This window comes from Aquila chrysaetos, chromosome 16 (genome assembly GCF_900496995.4).
Source record: "Aquila chrysaetos chrysaetos chromosome 16, bAquChr1.4, whole genome shotgun sequence".
Classification (NCBI taxonomy): domain Eukaryota; kingdom Metazoa; phylum Chordata; class Aves; order Accipitriformes; family Accipitridae; genus Aquila; species Aquila chrysaetos.
Window position 1 is genome coordinate 16,260,849 of NC_044019.1, and position 14,135 is coordinate 16,274,983.

The 14,135-nt window shown below is 41.7% G+C and overlaps 1 protein-coding gene and 1 long non-coding RNA gene across 2 annotated transcripts in view; one reads left to right on the top strand and one right to left on the bottom strand.

Moving 5' to 3' along the window:
• Nucleotides 1-8,066, bottom strand: part of PDE3B (phosphodiesterase 3B) — a 95,269-nt gene extending 87,203 nt beyond the window's left edge. Inside the window, 1 exon segment of the mRNA XM_030038359.2 lies at nt 6,740-8,066. Coding sequence (XP_029894219.1) covers nt 6,740-7,771 — 1,032 coding nt within the window. The 5' untranslated portion in view covers nt 7,772-8,066.
• LOC121233841 lies at nt 7,237-12,661 on the top strand. The gene is made up of 2 exons (XR_005934072.1): nt 7,237-7,331; nt 8,660-12,661. It is a non-coding gene; the product is annotated as an uncharacterized LOC121233841 (long non-coding RNA).
• Nucleotides 12,662-14,135: the final 1,474 nt, after the last annotated feature.

The window sequence follows — 14,135 nt, forward strand, 5'->3', positions numbered from 1 at the left end:
CCAGCTGCCTGTATTTACATGGATTATACCCTTTCCCAAAGCTGTATGATCCGTTTTCAAATATAAAGCTGCTCCAGGAACTATAATTTTATTTCAGCAGTCATCCATTGTTATGCTGTCTCTAGTTCCTAGAACACTTCATTTTGTCACACTCACCAATAAGGCCATTCACTTAACAGGTCTTTCTTAAGGACAGATCTCGCCAATCTGTTTCGGTCACACTTCCCCTTCCCAAATACCACCATCTGTCAGTTTACTTGTTACCCTGTGAACTCTAATTTATTAGCATCCGTGGCTCCTGTCTGTTTGGAAGGCTGTAGTGCTCTTTTACTTCCACTGGATGCTTAAAGTTATTGATCCTTTTTATGCTTCACTAACATTCACTCACATATTACACAGTCTGCCTTGACCAATCCAAGCCCTCACTTTTACCTTAAATTTTCATTCCTGCTATTGAGCTGCAGAAAAGTCCCATTATTTTTTTTTCCATTAAAATTTACTTGTTGTGTTATTCCATCTTACTAAGCACTGTTTTTACCCACTGAAAAAGTCATGTTAAAATTCAAAGTCTTCTTTCACTCCCCTTTACCCTCATCTTAAACTATTCTTTCAGCTCTCTTTCCACATAGTTTCATCCTGGAAAAATGGGTGAGATTCCAACAAAATATTCTATGGCTGTAGCCTCCCGTGGTCTGTCCTCTCTTCTCATTTGGCAGGCAGAAGGTTCTCATCTGTATTCTTCCACAAGTTTTTGTGTCAACAATAGAAGAGACTACATCCCCCAGTTTCCCCGTCCGTAATCCTTATCTTCAGACAACCGTACAAGATTTCTTCTTTTCCATCTTGAGCAACTAGTTTCTGAACACCAGACCTGATAGTTATGGTTGGCTTTGTTCAGTGATTTCTTTGAATGATGGCAAGACTGCATGAAGTTTTCATTTTTAGGTATCAGAAAACCAAAACAGGAGGAAAAAAGCTTTTTTAAAATATAACTTTCCTATCAAATGTCAAATAAGGCTCAGGCTTTAACAGAATTCCCGATCCCCAGTTCTGGTATTCACTCATGACATGAGAGACAATCTCACATGGATTCTTAGAGTTCAGCTCACACTGCAAACTTGCCCTGTGTTGGGGTATTTTCCGTAGCACGTCTTCACTTCCCACGCACCTCTGTTCACAAAACTTGCTGGAATTTTATGTCTTTGAAACTTCTAAGGCCATAGTATTCAATCAGTTCAGTTGGTCAAGTTCAACTATTAGGATGGTACTTGCAGGCATATACATGCACACACATACATTGTGTCAAAACAGGAGTCTTCCTCAGGAAAACATACCTGACTCCTTGTAATTCTCTTCCCTTTCATATTTAACCTCACAGAATATACTGTTCACAAACCACAGTGTGGAGGCTGTCCTCTTTGCCATTCTAGACACTCTCCTGGGAACCTTTTGTTCCTCAGCTCTACAATTTTCTTTCATAAGTTTAAAATGTCTTCCTAGTCAAAGCTGAAAATTAGTACTTTATCCAATTTATCCTGTTAGTTTTCTTTGACACAGTCAATCATGCAGTTCTTGGAACCTTCTCTCCCAGCTTCCTCCATTTCTTTCCTACTGGCACGCTGGCCACTCCTGTAATATGCCACCCTCACTTTCCTCCAAATTTCTCCAGCATTTCCACAGCAGTTGTCTTTGATCTCCCTCCTTTCTCTTTTACATTTTCCTTCTGGGAAACCACACCTGCAGAAACAGTCAACCCCCTTTGCTACACTGACGACTTACAGACAGTTCCCTGATTTTAGTGTATTTTTTCTGTCCAGAACATGAACTGCCACCAAGTCTTGGATATCTAAAAACCAGCTTAAGGTAAACTTAGCTAAGAGTTCTTAACTGCACTCAGTCTCCCTAATAGCATTCTTTATCATTGTCTGTGAACCACTGTCTGGTCCCGGTGGCCACTTTACCAGACGATACCATCTTAAACTCTGACCTCTCTACAGGTCTCTATGGGCAGACCATGCTCAAATCATCCTTTCTGTGCAGTCTAATACTTCAAGAATATAACTTCAGGATGAAAAGAAAGGACAAAAAAGAAGAAAAAAGGATGCAACTTTTACCAAGACTTTTCTTATTTCACATTTCATCTAGTGCAAAACATTTTGTCAAGGTCAGAGAACACCAGACAGAAACAATATAATCCTACTCATCTGAAAGGTTGCAAAAACAGTTTTCCAAGACTGTTGCTTTCACCATGTAATCATTCTCTTTGTATATTCCCCATATTCAGTCACATCCCACTGAAATTGATTACATTCACAGCTCAACACACCCACGTTTCTATCTTGATTTTCCCCATATGACAAACAATAAAAACCCAAGAGATACGAAGATTCCGTTAACAACAGAAACAAATCTTGACATGCAGGTACACTCGTGGTAACAGTCAATGTAATCATTAGGGGAAAACTTAAAATTTCAAAGAGCTAGTTTGTCAAATGCATAGCAAGAAGAGTTACATTTTGTTACTGGCTGCAATCAACAGGTAAAGGTTCACATTTCTAGGCTGCAAACAGTATCTATTTAACAATTTTAAGATTGTAAAATACATAGTAATAGACAGCTTCTGCACTTGAGTTTATACCCTGAGTACTTAAGGACAAAGTATAATTTGTTTCACAAACAAACACACACAGATACAAATTGTCTAAGCAAATAAGGAACTGCATTAATTTCAAGTTACATAAATATTTTAGACTCTTGAAATCGAGTCCTGATTTTCCTAAGGTAGTGCATCAAAGGTACGAGGTAGCTTGGAACAGAAACTGGGGAGAGGTGGCAGTCAATCCAACAACCTAACCACAAGACAATTCTTCCTGTAATTAACAGAGTGCAACATGAAAGCAGTCTTTATCCACGAAATATACCAGCCTTCCCACGTGTTTGAATCTAGTCAGGTAACTAGGAAAAATATCAGCTCTGTTTGCAGACTGTTTTGGACACATATTCTCTGTATTTAATTAGGAAGGCCTATTCTTTACTTAAGGAAAAACATTAATTTTAGAAATCACATATTCTTTCTGGATTCTGAGAAGTTCCTATGCACGAGTTCCTACACATAGTTATTTGCTCTTATATACATGTTCACCATCATGTTAAAGAAAAAAAATGGTTTACTACAATATTTTTCAGGACATAGAGTTTTTACAAGATCTGCAATACTGACAAGCACCTTTTAGATGCCCAATTCTGATTTGGCTTCCATGATTAAAAAAAAATAAAATAAAAAAAAAATTTAAGTGCTAAATATGCAACAGTCAATGAAGATAAACCTTTTGATACCAATAGCTGTAGGTACAGCTAACAGATTAGCATCCGACTAATACATGCAATCAAAACATCATCTACACAAAATTTGTAATACCAATCAATACTGCATTCATACTGCTAATAAGCAGTTCCTCTCTAGGTCCAAGATGAATACTGAAGTAAGAATACAAAAAGCCTGTTTACTGCTAAAATCATATGAATTTCTTTGAGCAGAAGAAGTGTTAATATAGTAGAGTTCAGAAAAGACATTGCATTTGCCTAATTTTTAGCCTTTAGTCACATTGCTTCCTTCTATGTGTATCTATATATTTTGATAATGGCATTTAACTATACTCACACAAAAATTCAACAGATATAATCTCTTCAAGACTCTTTCCTCCCACCTCAAACTACATTGCTAGCCATATGTACTGCAGAAAAGCCACACACAGCATGAATTTGTAGACTTTGGTGGCTAAAGTAAGCATGAATACTCATATAAAAGGTATGAATAGAGGTAATCTAATTTTATCAACCTTGCAGCATTATAGTTGCCATACCTGTACAAGTACAGAAAGCAATAATCTAAATATCTGTCATAAGGATTGCTCAAATTGGAAAGCATTTACAGGATCGTGCTCACATGGCCTCTTTCCGCTTCTACCCCAGAAAGCAGTGATAAGTCTCCATCCAATTCCAGTGTGCACACACTACTGGTTGCACATACCCGTTCTACCCCCCCACACTCTCCATGCACACAGACCCCTTAGAATTGCTGGCTTAAGCTTATTAATGAAAAAAACAGTCAATTCAATATAATTATTTTCTCATGTGTTTAACTAGACAGAGAGTCGGGCATAACTTCAAATCAACAAGTAACTGAAAACTTAAGGTCAATACTAGCATTCCCTATTTTCCTCAAAGAGTAACTAAAATCTACACAAGAGGAAAATTTTTCACAATGAGAACAATCAGCTATTGGAATAATCTCCCCCAGGAATTGGTAGATTCCCCAACATTGGACACCTTTAAGATTCAGCTGGAAAGGGTGCTGGGCCATCTTGTCTAGAGCATGCTTTTGCCAAGAAAGGTTGGACCAGATGATACTTGAGGTGCCTTCCAAACTGGTACTCTATGATTCTATGATTCAATACACCTGCCTTTTTTGTTCTTATGTGCCCCTGCTTGGAGAGGTTCATACAAACCTCTACATACAAGAGGTTCATAACAATCATACAAAATACATCTAATAGAATCGTAATAGCAACTTAGCTCTCATTCATCAAAGCATCCCCGTCATGGTGGACCTGCGGCACATTCCTTGTACTCCACTGACCTTCCTAACAAGGCTCATTAAACTCATGCTTAAAATATTAATATTGGAAAAGAATCATTGTAATATTTTATAAAGATCTGCAAAACATGCAATCAGTCCTTAAAGAAAATTCACGTAATAAATGCTCTCTGGAAAGCATTAAGTGCATACATTCCTTCTGTTTCAAGGAAGCATTATAGAACAATTGATGTTTTATCAGCTCTGCAATGTCTGATCTTTCTCCAAGTCAGACAGGAGATCAGAGGATTTAACCTGTATTATCCTTATAAAAATCACATATAAAATACTGCACAGAACATGTATCTATGAATCCCATTTAAACTGTGCTTAATAAAGCACAAATATTTATTGTAAAGTCTAATAGACTATTAGGAAAACAAAGAACTTCAGATCTCTGTTGTTTCTGTTCACTTTCAGTGATAACAAAGATATCACATTCTGGAAGTCTACCAAACAGTTACATTTTATTATGAACACGTATGATTTAAGTACTGCCAATAAATTCTACATATTCAGTTATGGTTGACATTTATGATGTTACTTAAAGAATAATAAATGCCTTAACTTGAAATATGCGCATGCCTTTAGGAAGTGAGCCGAATATCAAAGGAAGCATTTAGTAACTTGCATAAGAACAAATATCTTCTATCGTCTAGAAAGGTTAATGAAACCACATTTTCTGAGGTTTCTGTACTGCAGACAAATGTGACAGAAAAAGAGAGCATTTACTATCCAGAAGGGAATAGAGAAAGTAAATTATTATACAATATTCCCTACATATCTTAACTGTCAGTACGATATTTTAATGTTTCTTTTATAGTATGCATTAGATAATTTGAAACTTATCGAATGACTATTCCTGAAGCCTGTTACAGCATACTTGCATTTTAACCTTTTATGCAAAAACAATTACCGCTGTACTATTCTGTTGTGCAAATGCAGGGAAAGAAATGCTCGAAAACTACTCCACCGTTTCAGATTCACCTCGTATTTCCTCAGACCCATTTCACAGTCAATCACAAGAAGTGCATTACAGAATACATGTTAAAGCAAAATTAGAAAATTTCATTCGGTATCCATGACTTTCAGGCACAACAGTAGTAGATGGGGGAACCTGCAGCAACAATCACTTCCCAGAAACTGTTCGCTTGCACGTTTATTAAATACACTCCCCTTATCCTCCCCCCCCGTAACGGGCTGATAATCCACTTGCCGCAGCCTCGGGCCAGTTCCACCGGCAGCACAACTCGATGTTCCTGCAGCTCACGTGCAAGTTCCCAAATAAAAACAAACTTCCCCCTCCCCCCCCGGGGGGCTTCGCGCTACAAAAAACAACAGTCATTGAAAAGTTTTCCGGGAGGTAGAAACCAACAGAGTTCCATTCAATAAAACTGAGCGTTTCAGGCATGCCTCCAGACTCTCCTGTACAGCTCTCTCTTCAGTAAAAAGGAGTTTCTTAAATCCCATCAACCCAAAGCTAATGTTAACCTATGTGGAGCGAGGAAGAGAGGATGAGTGGGAGAGAGAGAAACAAGAGATAGTAATCTGCAAGGTAGAAGGACAGCTGCCACTCAAACAACGCCAACATTTGATAAATAATACCCCTCAAAACCCCACATTTCTTTAGCACTTGGCAATCATTTTGTCGATAGAAAGCGGGAAGAACCAGAAGAGCCGAGGAGCTAGAAAGCTGTGGTTTCTTTCTCTCGTAAAGTCTGCCAGAAGCGGAGGAGTTGTTGGGCTTTGGAAAAGAAACAGTCAAAATAACAAGGTAGCTGATAGCTAAAGATGTTTGGTTTGGGGTTTTGTTTTAACCAATAAGAACTACTTATTAATATTTAAGATCCTACGAAGAGCGAGTGAGCCTTCTGCCCTATAACAAACACATTATTATGATTTAGCTTCTATACAGACATAAAGGATTATATCGATTCTGCAGAACCGAGTTGAGAAACCCACTAAGGGACCAACATTTTCCTCCACTCCTCTAACAGGAGTTTGACAGTTAACAGACATCCCGCACAGACATATACAGCAGTTAGGAAAAGTGAGTGGCGCTCATTCCTCAAAGTTTCTCCCTCCAGTTTCGGAGAAACCTACCTGCTCTCTTGAAATGCAAGGCAACGAGGGTCTCCTAAACATTTTGCAGCTGCCATAGTAGCTGGCCGAAGTCTCCCCTAAGGATACGCAGCTAGATCTCCTCCTGGGTCTGATCACAGGCACTTTTTCCTCCACGCTGGGGAGCCGTGGGTGGTGATGATGCTGGTGGTGCGCTCCTCGGCTCTGAGCCGAGAAGATGCCGTGCTCCCCGCCACAGAGTGCCAGCAGGCAGCCTGCCACCCCGACCGAGCCGGCCAGCAGCGGTCTGAGGGCTGGGGGGAGCGAGTGAAGGCTGGTGAGCGACACCAGCCACACCAGGCTGGAGAAGACCAAGACGAGGAGGCTCCGGCGCAACTTCAGGGAGCTCTGCAGCAGGGTCAGCGCTGCCACCGAGCCCAGCACCGTCAGGAGCCTGCCCAGGACCATCTGCGGCTCGGCGGGGGGCTGGGGCTCCTCTCCGTGCCCCTCCGCGGGCAGCAGCCACTGCAGCGCCACGAAGTCCCCCGAGTAGCAGCACACGGGAAGCGCCAGCAGCCACCATCGGGTCGTGCCGCCGCCGTGCTCTCCGCGCCTGCCGCGGGCCAAGTAGCAGGTGAGGAAGAAGAAGGCACAGGCGATGCTGAAGAGGGGACTGAGGCAGCGGGACAGGCACAGCAAGGCGTGCAACGGCCGGGGGCTGCGCCAGCTGCTCCCGTCCTGCTGGCCCCCGGCGCTGCCCCGGCCGTGAAAGGCCAGGAGCGAGAGGACAAGGGCGGCCAGGGCGCCCAGGCTGAGCAGAGCCCGGGAGGAGGCGGCGGCGGCAGGGAACAGCAGCAGAGAGAGGAAGCTCTTCGGGGGGTCCTGCCTCAAGGGGGTCGCGCAGCTCTTCACGTAGCCGTTCCGCAGGCTCTCCGGGTTGCCGCCGCCGCCGCCGCCGGGGAGCGCCAGGGGGGCAGCCGCCCCGCCGCCGTCCGGCTGCTGGCAGTGCTGCGGGGCTTTGCTGGGTCCGTGGTGGGAGGCGGCCGCGGCGGCGGCTTCTCTCTCTTCCCTCATGGTGGTCGGGGACGCGGGAGAGGGGAGGACGGGGGAGAGGCGCGGGTCGCGCTAGCTCCGGCCCGGCCGCGTCTCCCTCATCTCCTCAGGAGAAGGGCGCCGGGCTGAGCCGCCGCTTCTCCTCCGCGGGCAGCGGCGTCCGCAGCATGGTGGGTAAAGACGGGAAAAGAGAGAAAAGGTAAAAGTCTCGCTCGTTCGTTCGCTCGCTTTCCCCGAACGGATCCGGCGGCAGGGACTCGCCGTCGCCTCCCAGCGCTCGCCGGCAGCAGCGGCGGCCGCCGGCGAAGCCCCGGCGGGGGTGGGAGCGAGGCGAGGAACAGCCCCCGCCCGGCGGCCCGCCCGGCTTCCCTCACGCCGCTGCACACGGCGCGCGCGGAAGCCCCTGCGGCGGCACGCGCCCCGGGAGCGGTTGCGCGCTAACTGCCACGCGCTAACGGCCGCACGGTAGCGGGGGCGGGGGAGGCGCGCTCGCGCTCCACGCCCGGCGCGAGCCGCCGGCTCCTTCCCGCCGCCCCGTGCCCGGCGGCCGCCGGCCCGGAGGTGACAGGCGGGGCTGCGGCGGCGGCGGCTGGGGCTGCGGCGTCCCGGTCGCCCCCGGAGCGGCTCCCGCCGCAGCCAGCGGAGGAACCCCGCGGCGCCCGGGCCCCAGGGAACCGCGCTTTCCGTGTGTATTAGACAGATCTTTAAAAAAAAAAAAAAAAATTCCGTGTATCTCCCGCGCGGCGGCCGGCCGCCCCCACGGGGGAGCGCGTGGGGAGCGGGCCGGGGCCCTGCCAGCGCAGGCGGCCGCGCACCGCCCTCGGGACGGGACGGCTGGTCTAGCGGTCGAGGGACAGAAGCAGCTGAGCTGGTTTAACTTTCTGCTTTATCTTGTCTTTTGGTTTTGAGATACCACCGAGGAGTTGCTAGGACGGGCTTTAAAGCACACACAGACTATCGAAGTATTTTCCCTTTAAGGACCATCCCTCTTTTTTTTTTTAACACCTGAAAAGTAAGTATGGATTAGAGTAATTTTCTACGCTTTTTTCCCCCCAGTCTTTCTTAACTTTAAGTTAAAGATTAGACCACATTGCTCGACCGGGTTTGATCATTTGCACGGCTAATGCCTTTGGAATGGATCAAAATAATCATTTTGGACCAGACTGTTAAAAGTGTTTAGAGTGCTGCAAGTGAAAATAGGCAGCTGATGGGATTTTGCGTAATGCCTTTGCTCATTCATCGCGTTTGTTTGTTTCTGGAAGAGTAACTGCTTAGCACTTTTGAAATTATACCTGTGCATCGTTACCTCATTACTTAAAAGTAAATGTCCTTTGAGCCGTGTTTCTATGTAATACTGTACTGCTTGTTTAAATCGGTTTAGAAATCAAATCAGGTAAGTCGATGATTGTGCTTTTTGCTTGCTTATTGAAACAAGGAATTCTTGAAATGACTTGGTGCCGTTGCTTGTGATTTGCTACATTTGAATAGCGCTCGAGTAGCAGTTGCTTTGGGGAAGCTGTGGTGTAGCAGGAAGTGCTGTTGCAGGATACGGGCCTAGAAGTTGACAATATGCAGAAATCATCCAGCATGATTACTGACAGAAAATACAATATGCAGTGACAAACAGAGTAACTTCTGTACGTAAGAAAATGGAAGTAAGTGATGATTTGTTTTTCAAAAGGCAGATCAAATTGATGGAACTTTAATACTCTAGTACGCCTTCCTCTGTTAGAAATACTCCTACACTCTTCCCCCCAAAACAAAAAAATTCTGTCCTGACTCGGTACACTTAGTACCAATATGATGGTACAGAATCTGTGTTTAAAAGTTTTCAAATGAGAAAATGTGAAGTTCCTTTGGAGATTGTATTCTTACATTTACTTCTATTTATATGTTAATGATACCGAGTGGACCACAATCAAGTGTATATGTAAATGTTTTCAAGGCTGAGATGTATCTTGCTATTATGCATATCCTTTATTTTTTGATTCCCTTGAATTTAGCTAGGAAATAAAGACATTCCAGAAATAAATAGTGTAGTCTTCATTAAAACATCATATTTGAGTATATATGTCTGTAGCGGCAGACACTAGAAAGTGCCTAAGGAAGAGTGCAGAGATAGGACATCGTATGATACCTTAATACCCCAAATGCAACCATCTGTGGCTTTAGCACTTTCTGAATCAGAAATGGTATCTTATTTTTAACAGTTCTCAGTAGGTTTCTATTCCACAAATTTGCCAAATCTTTTTTTTTTTTAAGTCCACATAGGCTTTTGGCATCTGCAGCGTACTACCGGAAGAGATCCTTGCTCAGTGCAACTTGAGTATGCATTGTGTGAAATGTGGTTTTGCTTATTTAAAGTTTCCTATCTGTCCTAGTTGATACTCTTCTCATTTTGGTAGGAACAATGAACAGTTGCTCTCTAGTCACCTTCTGTCTTCAACTCATGATTTTATATCTTTCCTCAGTCCTGTATTTTCCAAGCTGAAGAGTTTTAGTCTAGTTGATTTTTTCACATGTTACTATTAATCTCTCTCTTTTTTTTTTTCTTATTTTATTTTTTGAGCACTACTATATGCTTTTGGATATGAGGAGACCAGTAGTTACACACAGTATTCAGGTCACAAGAGCAGTCAAAATAATGGTTTTCATGTCATTACCTAGTTCTTTCCTTATAATTCCTGTCATTTATTTGTTTTGCTTTGTTAGGGAAGTGAGAAAGCAGATAAACTGAGCATTATTGAATGTTGTTCTCTTCGCTATTGAACAAACATTGACCATTGTTTTCGTAGCATTAACTATATAGATCCCAGGGTCTATTTTCTGATTGTTAACATCTACATCCACTAGATAGTTTTATAGGTAAGGATAGGATTTTTTTCTGTGTTTACATTATGGTTATCTACATTAAATTTCACCTGCCTATGCAATCAGGGTTGTGAGGCTGTTTGCAGATTCCCTCAGCCAGCTCTATTTTTACTACCCTCAGTAACTTAGTATCAACAGCATACTTCACCACCTTACTATTTTTTTGTTTTCAGATTACTTATAATGAATTAATTAGCTATTATTTCAGTGGGATGTCTGTGCAAAAACACCCTGAAGAAATGTATACACAATTCATTCCAAAATGTAATGGGAATATAGTTGTTCTCTAGTAGCATCTCTGTTGCCTAACAGTACTCTTCCTGGCATGTTCCAGGCCCCTGTACTGAGGAGATTACAATCTAATCATGAACAATTTCAGAATAAGGAAAACTTGGTTTGAGTAGTTTAGCATCTATCATAAATTAGAAGAGCGTTAACTAAATTTCTCCTTGTGATAGAATAATTTTTAAACGAAGAAATATCTTTTCATTTACTATTCCTTAAACAAATACAGAAAAATATAAAGTCCTTCATTTAAATTAGAATGAATAAATTAATTTCAGGGTAATGTATTTGTGTTGTCATCTTCCGGTTTCACTAACAAGATAGGTAGTTTAGTGATTTTGGTTGGTTCTTAAGGTACCATATGATAGAATACCTGCACCTATGTAACTGTGGCTATTGATACTATAGTCTCAACGTACAAACAGATGTCTTCAGTTGCTATTTGGTAAATTGGGCTATAATATTTCAAAGTGCTGAGTTACTGTTTTCATTGTCTGTCCTTTGTTCCAAAACAGAATAACTAGAAAGAACAGAGAATATAACCATGACTTTCTTCACTCAAGGCTGTATTCTTGGCATCTTCTTTAGCCTGTTTCTCTCCTTTGACCCACACATCCAGAACATGTCTAGATCTTACCACATCCACTTGAATATTTCTAAGTTTTAATCATTCCCTTCTGTTTGCACTGCCCAATTGATTTATTTATTTATTTATTGTCAGTGCCCTGGCTGTTGTGTGCCCTGTAATCTTGGTATGTACAGGGATCAGCTCTCTTCAAAATTGCCGTGGTTTTCACCTCGAAGTACCTTTGTTGTCTCCTGTTCTTCAGACACGTCAAATACAAACATTTGATTATTCCTTCCTAATTTAGTCCTGCGATTCTGATCAGTTTCTCACCACGTGGACAACTTTGGCATCTGTTTAATAACTTTGGACACAGTTGCCCAGCTCTCCACTTCAGAAAACCATTTTGTGCTTTCTCATGTATCAGCACAGAAAGGTTAATCAAATTCTAGGGAGTCCTCTTTAAAGTTTCTCTTCAAGCCTTCCATACTATATTCATCAAAGTAATAATAATTAGATCTAATTATTATTGTATGTAATTGTGCCCTGACTGTAATCCTTGCCCTTTTTACATGGGGAAAGAGATTAACAATATGGTGCCTAACTTTGAAACTTTCACAGGGCAATATTTCAGGGAATTATGAGACACATCAGTGCTTTCTAGATTCTCCTTCTTGTGTATTTCTATGGCAAAATTGTCTTGGATATGGTTGATGGCTTTCTTGAGGACTGAACTTTATCTTGGCCAAAATGCATTTGTTCTATTTGAGATTCATTTTTAATAATGGACTTAGATTTAATCAAGTTCTTTAAACAAAGTATGCTTTGAAATTGAAAACAAAAGATATTTAAACCAGCTACGTAGTTTTAAATAGCTTGGCTTTCTAATCATAATCTGGGATCATTTCCATAGAAATTCTTGTGTATGATTGAAGAATGGGTAAATTGATGCCTTGTTCAGGGAACAATATTCTACTACCTGAATACTGGTGTAGTGTAGAGCGTATGTGGAAAAAAAAAAAAAAACCCACCAGAGGACATATCATGTGTTGGAGCTCTGAGTTAGTAAGTTCTTGCATTTGCTGCTTTTCTTTCATTTATATCTATGAGGAAGTTGATGTCTGAATACCATGTTTTGGATTATTTTTTCTTTGAATATTACAGTTTGAGAAGTTAATTTGCAAATTAATTTCTCAAAGACAGTTAAGATGATGCAGGCAGTAACTGTCTGTGTGTATCTCAACTTTGTTACGAGTTTTACATCAGATGCTTGAATAAAGAAATGGCATTATTACAGCTATAATCAGTTAGCAAAAAAAACCCAAAACAATCTAAAAAACAAAAGAAATATTACACCTCCAGAAAACCCATACAAGTGTGGTTCACTTAGGGAAATCAAAAGTCTTAACCAAACTTAAATGAATGTTTGGAGAAACACCAGCATTATGTGTTATCTTTCTAAGTTTATATTGTAGCAAACACTATGGCTGCTCTGTTTGCTAAACTGTAGAAACATGTGCTGCAGCTAGCAACTAGAGCTGCTTGGATGATCTCATATTTATCTGTGTGTAATGTGCTATGCTTTAAAAGCAGGCTATGATATCAACTGCTAAGATGTTTGTATGTCTTCAGCGCTAAAAGCCTAGAGACATCTGCGGTGGTTCACAGGCAACCAGACATAATGGAAACAAGCGACTGAAGGATACTGAGATGTAGTTACTAAGGGAATTAAAAAATACAGGTAAAAGAGGCTTCTTGTGCAAGCCTGTTCACTGTGCATGATGTCAGTATACTTGCAATAAGGTGGTGTTAACATATTTGTCATGTCTAAGGGTGGGAAAGAGAGATCCAGTTGCATTCCACATTAAGCAAAACAGTCAGTTTCAAAGGTAAGTCGCAGCATTTTGGTCTTCATCATGTGGCAGCAAAAATCAAGTTACTACAAGTTACATATTTTAGTTTAATTTGTCAAAAGCAGGTGCATGGCAAAGAAAACTGGAATGGAGTAGTGGAAAAAAGTTGTTCCTTGTATGGTAAGATGTCTCTAGTGGATATAGCACTTGTCAGTTTAAAAAGTATAGGCAATAGCACTAGAAAGATGGAGCTACTATGATACGCCATTGTTAGATGAGCTTTCCCATTTCTGGCGGAGGAAAGTATCGGTGCAATGATGCAAGCTGTAGCTCAGCAGCAGCAAACTTTGAGGAACAATCAGTGAGTAGCAGAAATATTGTATCAACCTAATTAAACACTAACTCTTTGGAAACTGGAAGGGCACAGATCTTTATCTGGTCTCTCAAGTTTTTTCTGGTGCCCATATTTTTGTTTTTATGAAAAGAAGCAGCAGCATACTGGCTTCTGGTACCGTATCCAGATGCTTCTGCTACTGTATTTTTTGAATCTAAGCAATTGGCCTCCTCATCTGAACAAACTTGGACTCTTCTGGAATGGACCAACATGTGCATCTCCAGATAAGCATGTAATGATGTGCACCTCTACAGCTGAAATGTATTTTGATCGTACCCTAACTCTCACTTTAAAGGTGAAATTGTCAATAGACAATGATTTTTCATGTTTTGTAAGCAGAATCTATTGATGCTGATGTGATTTCAATAGCCAGGCCATGTATACTCTGCGTATTCCTTAAAAAAAGTATTTGAGAAG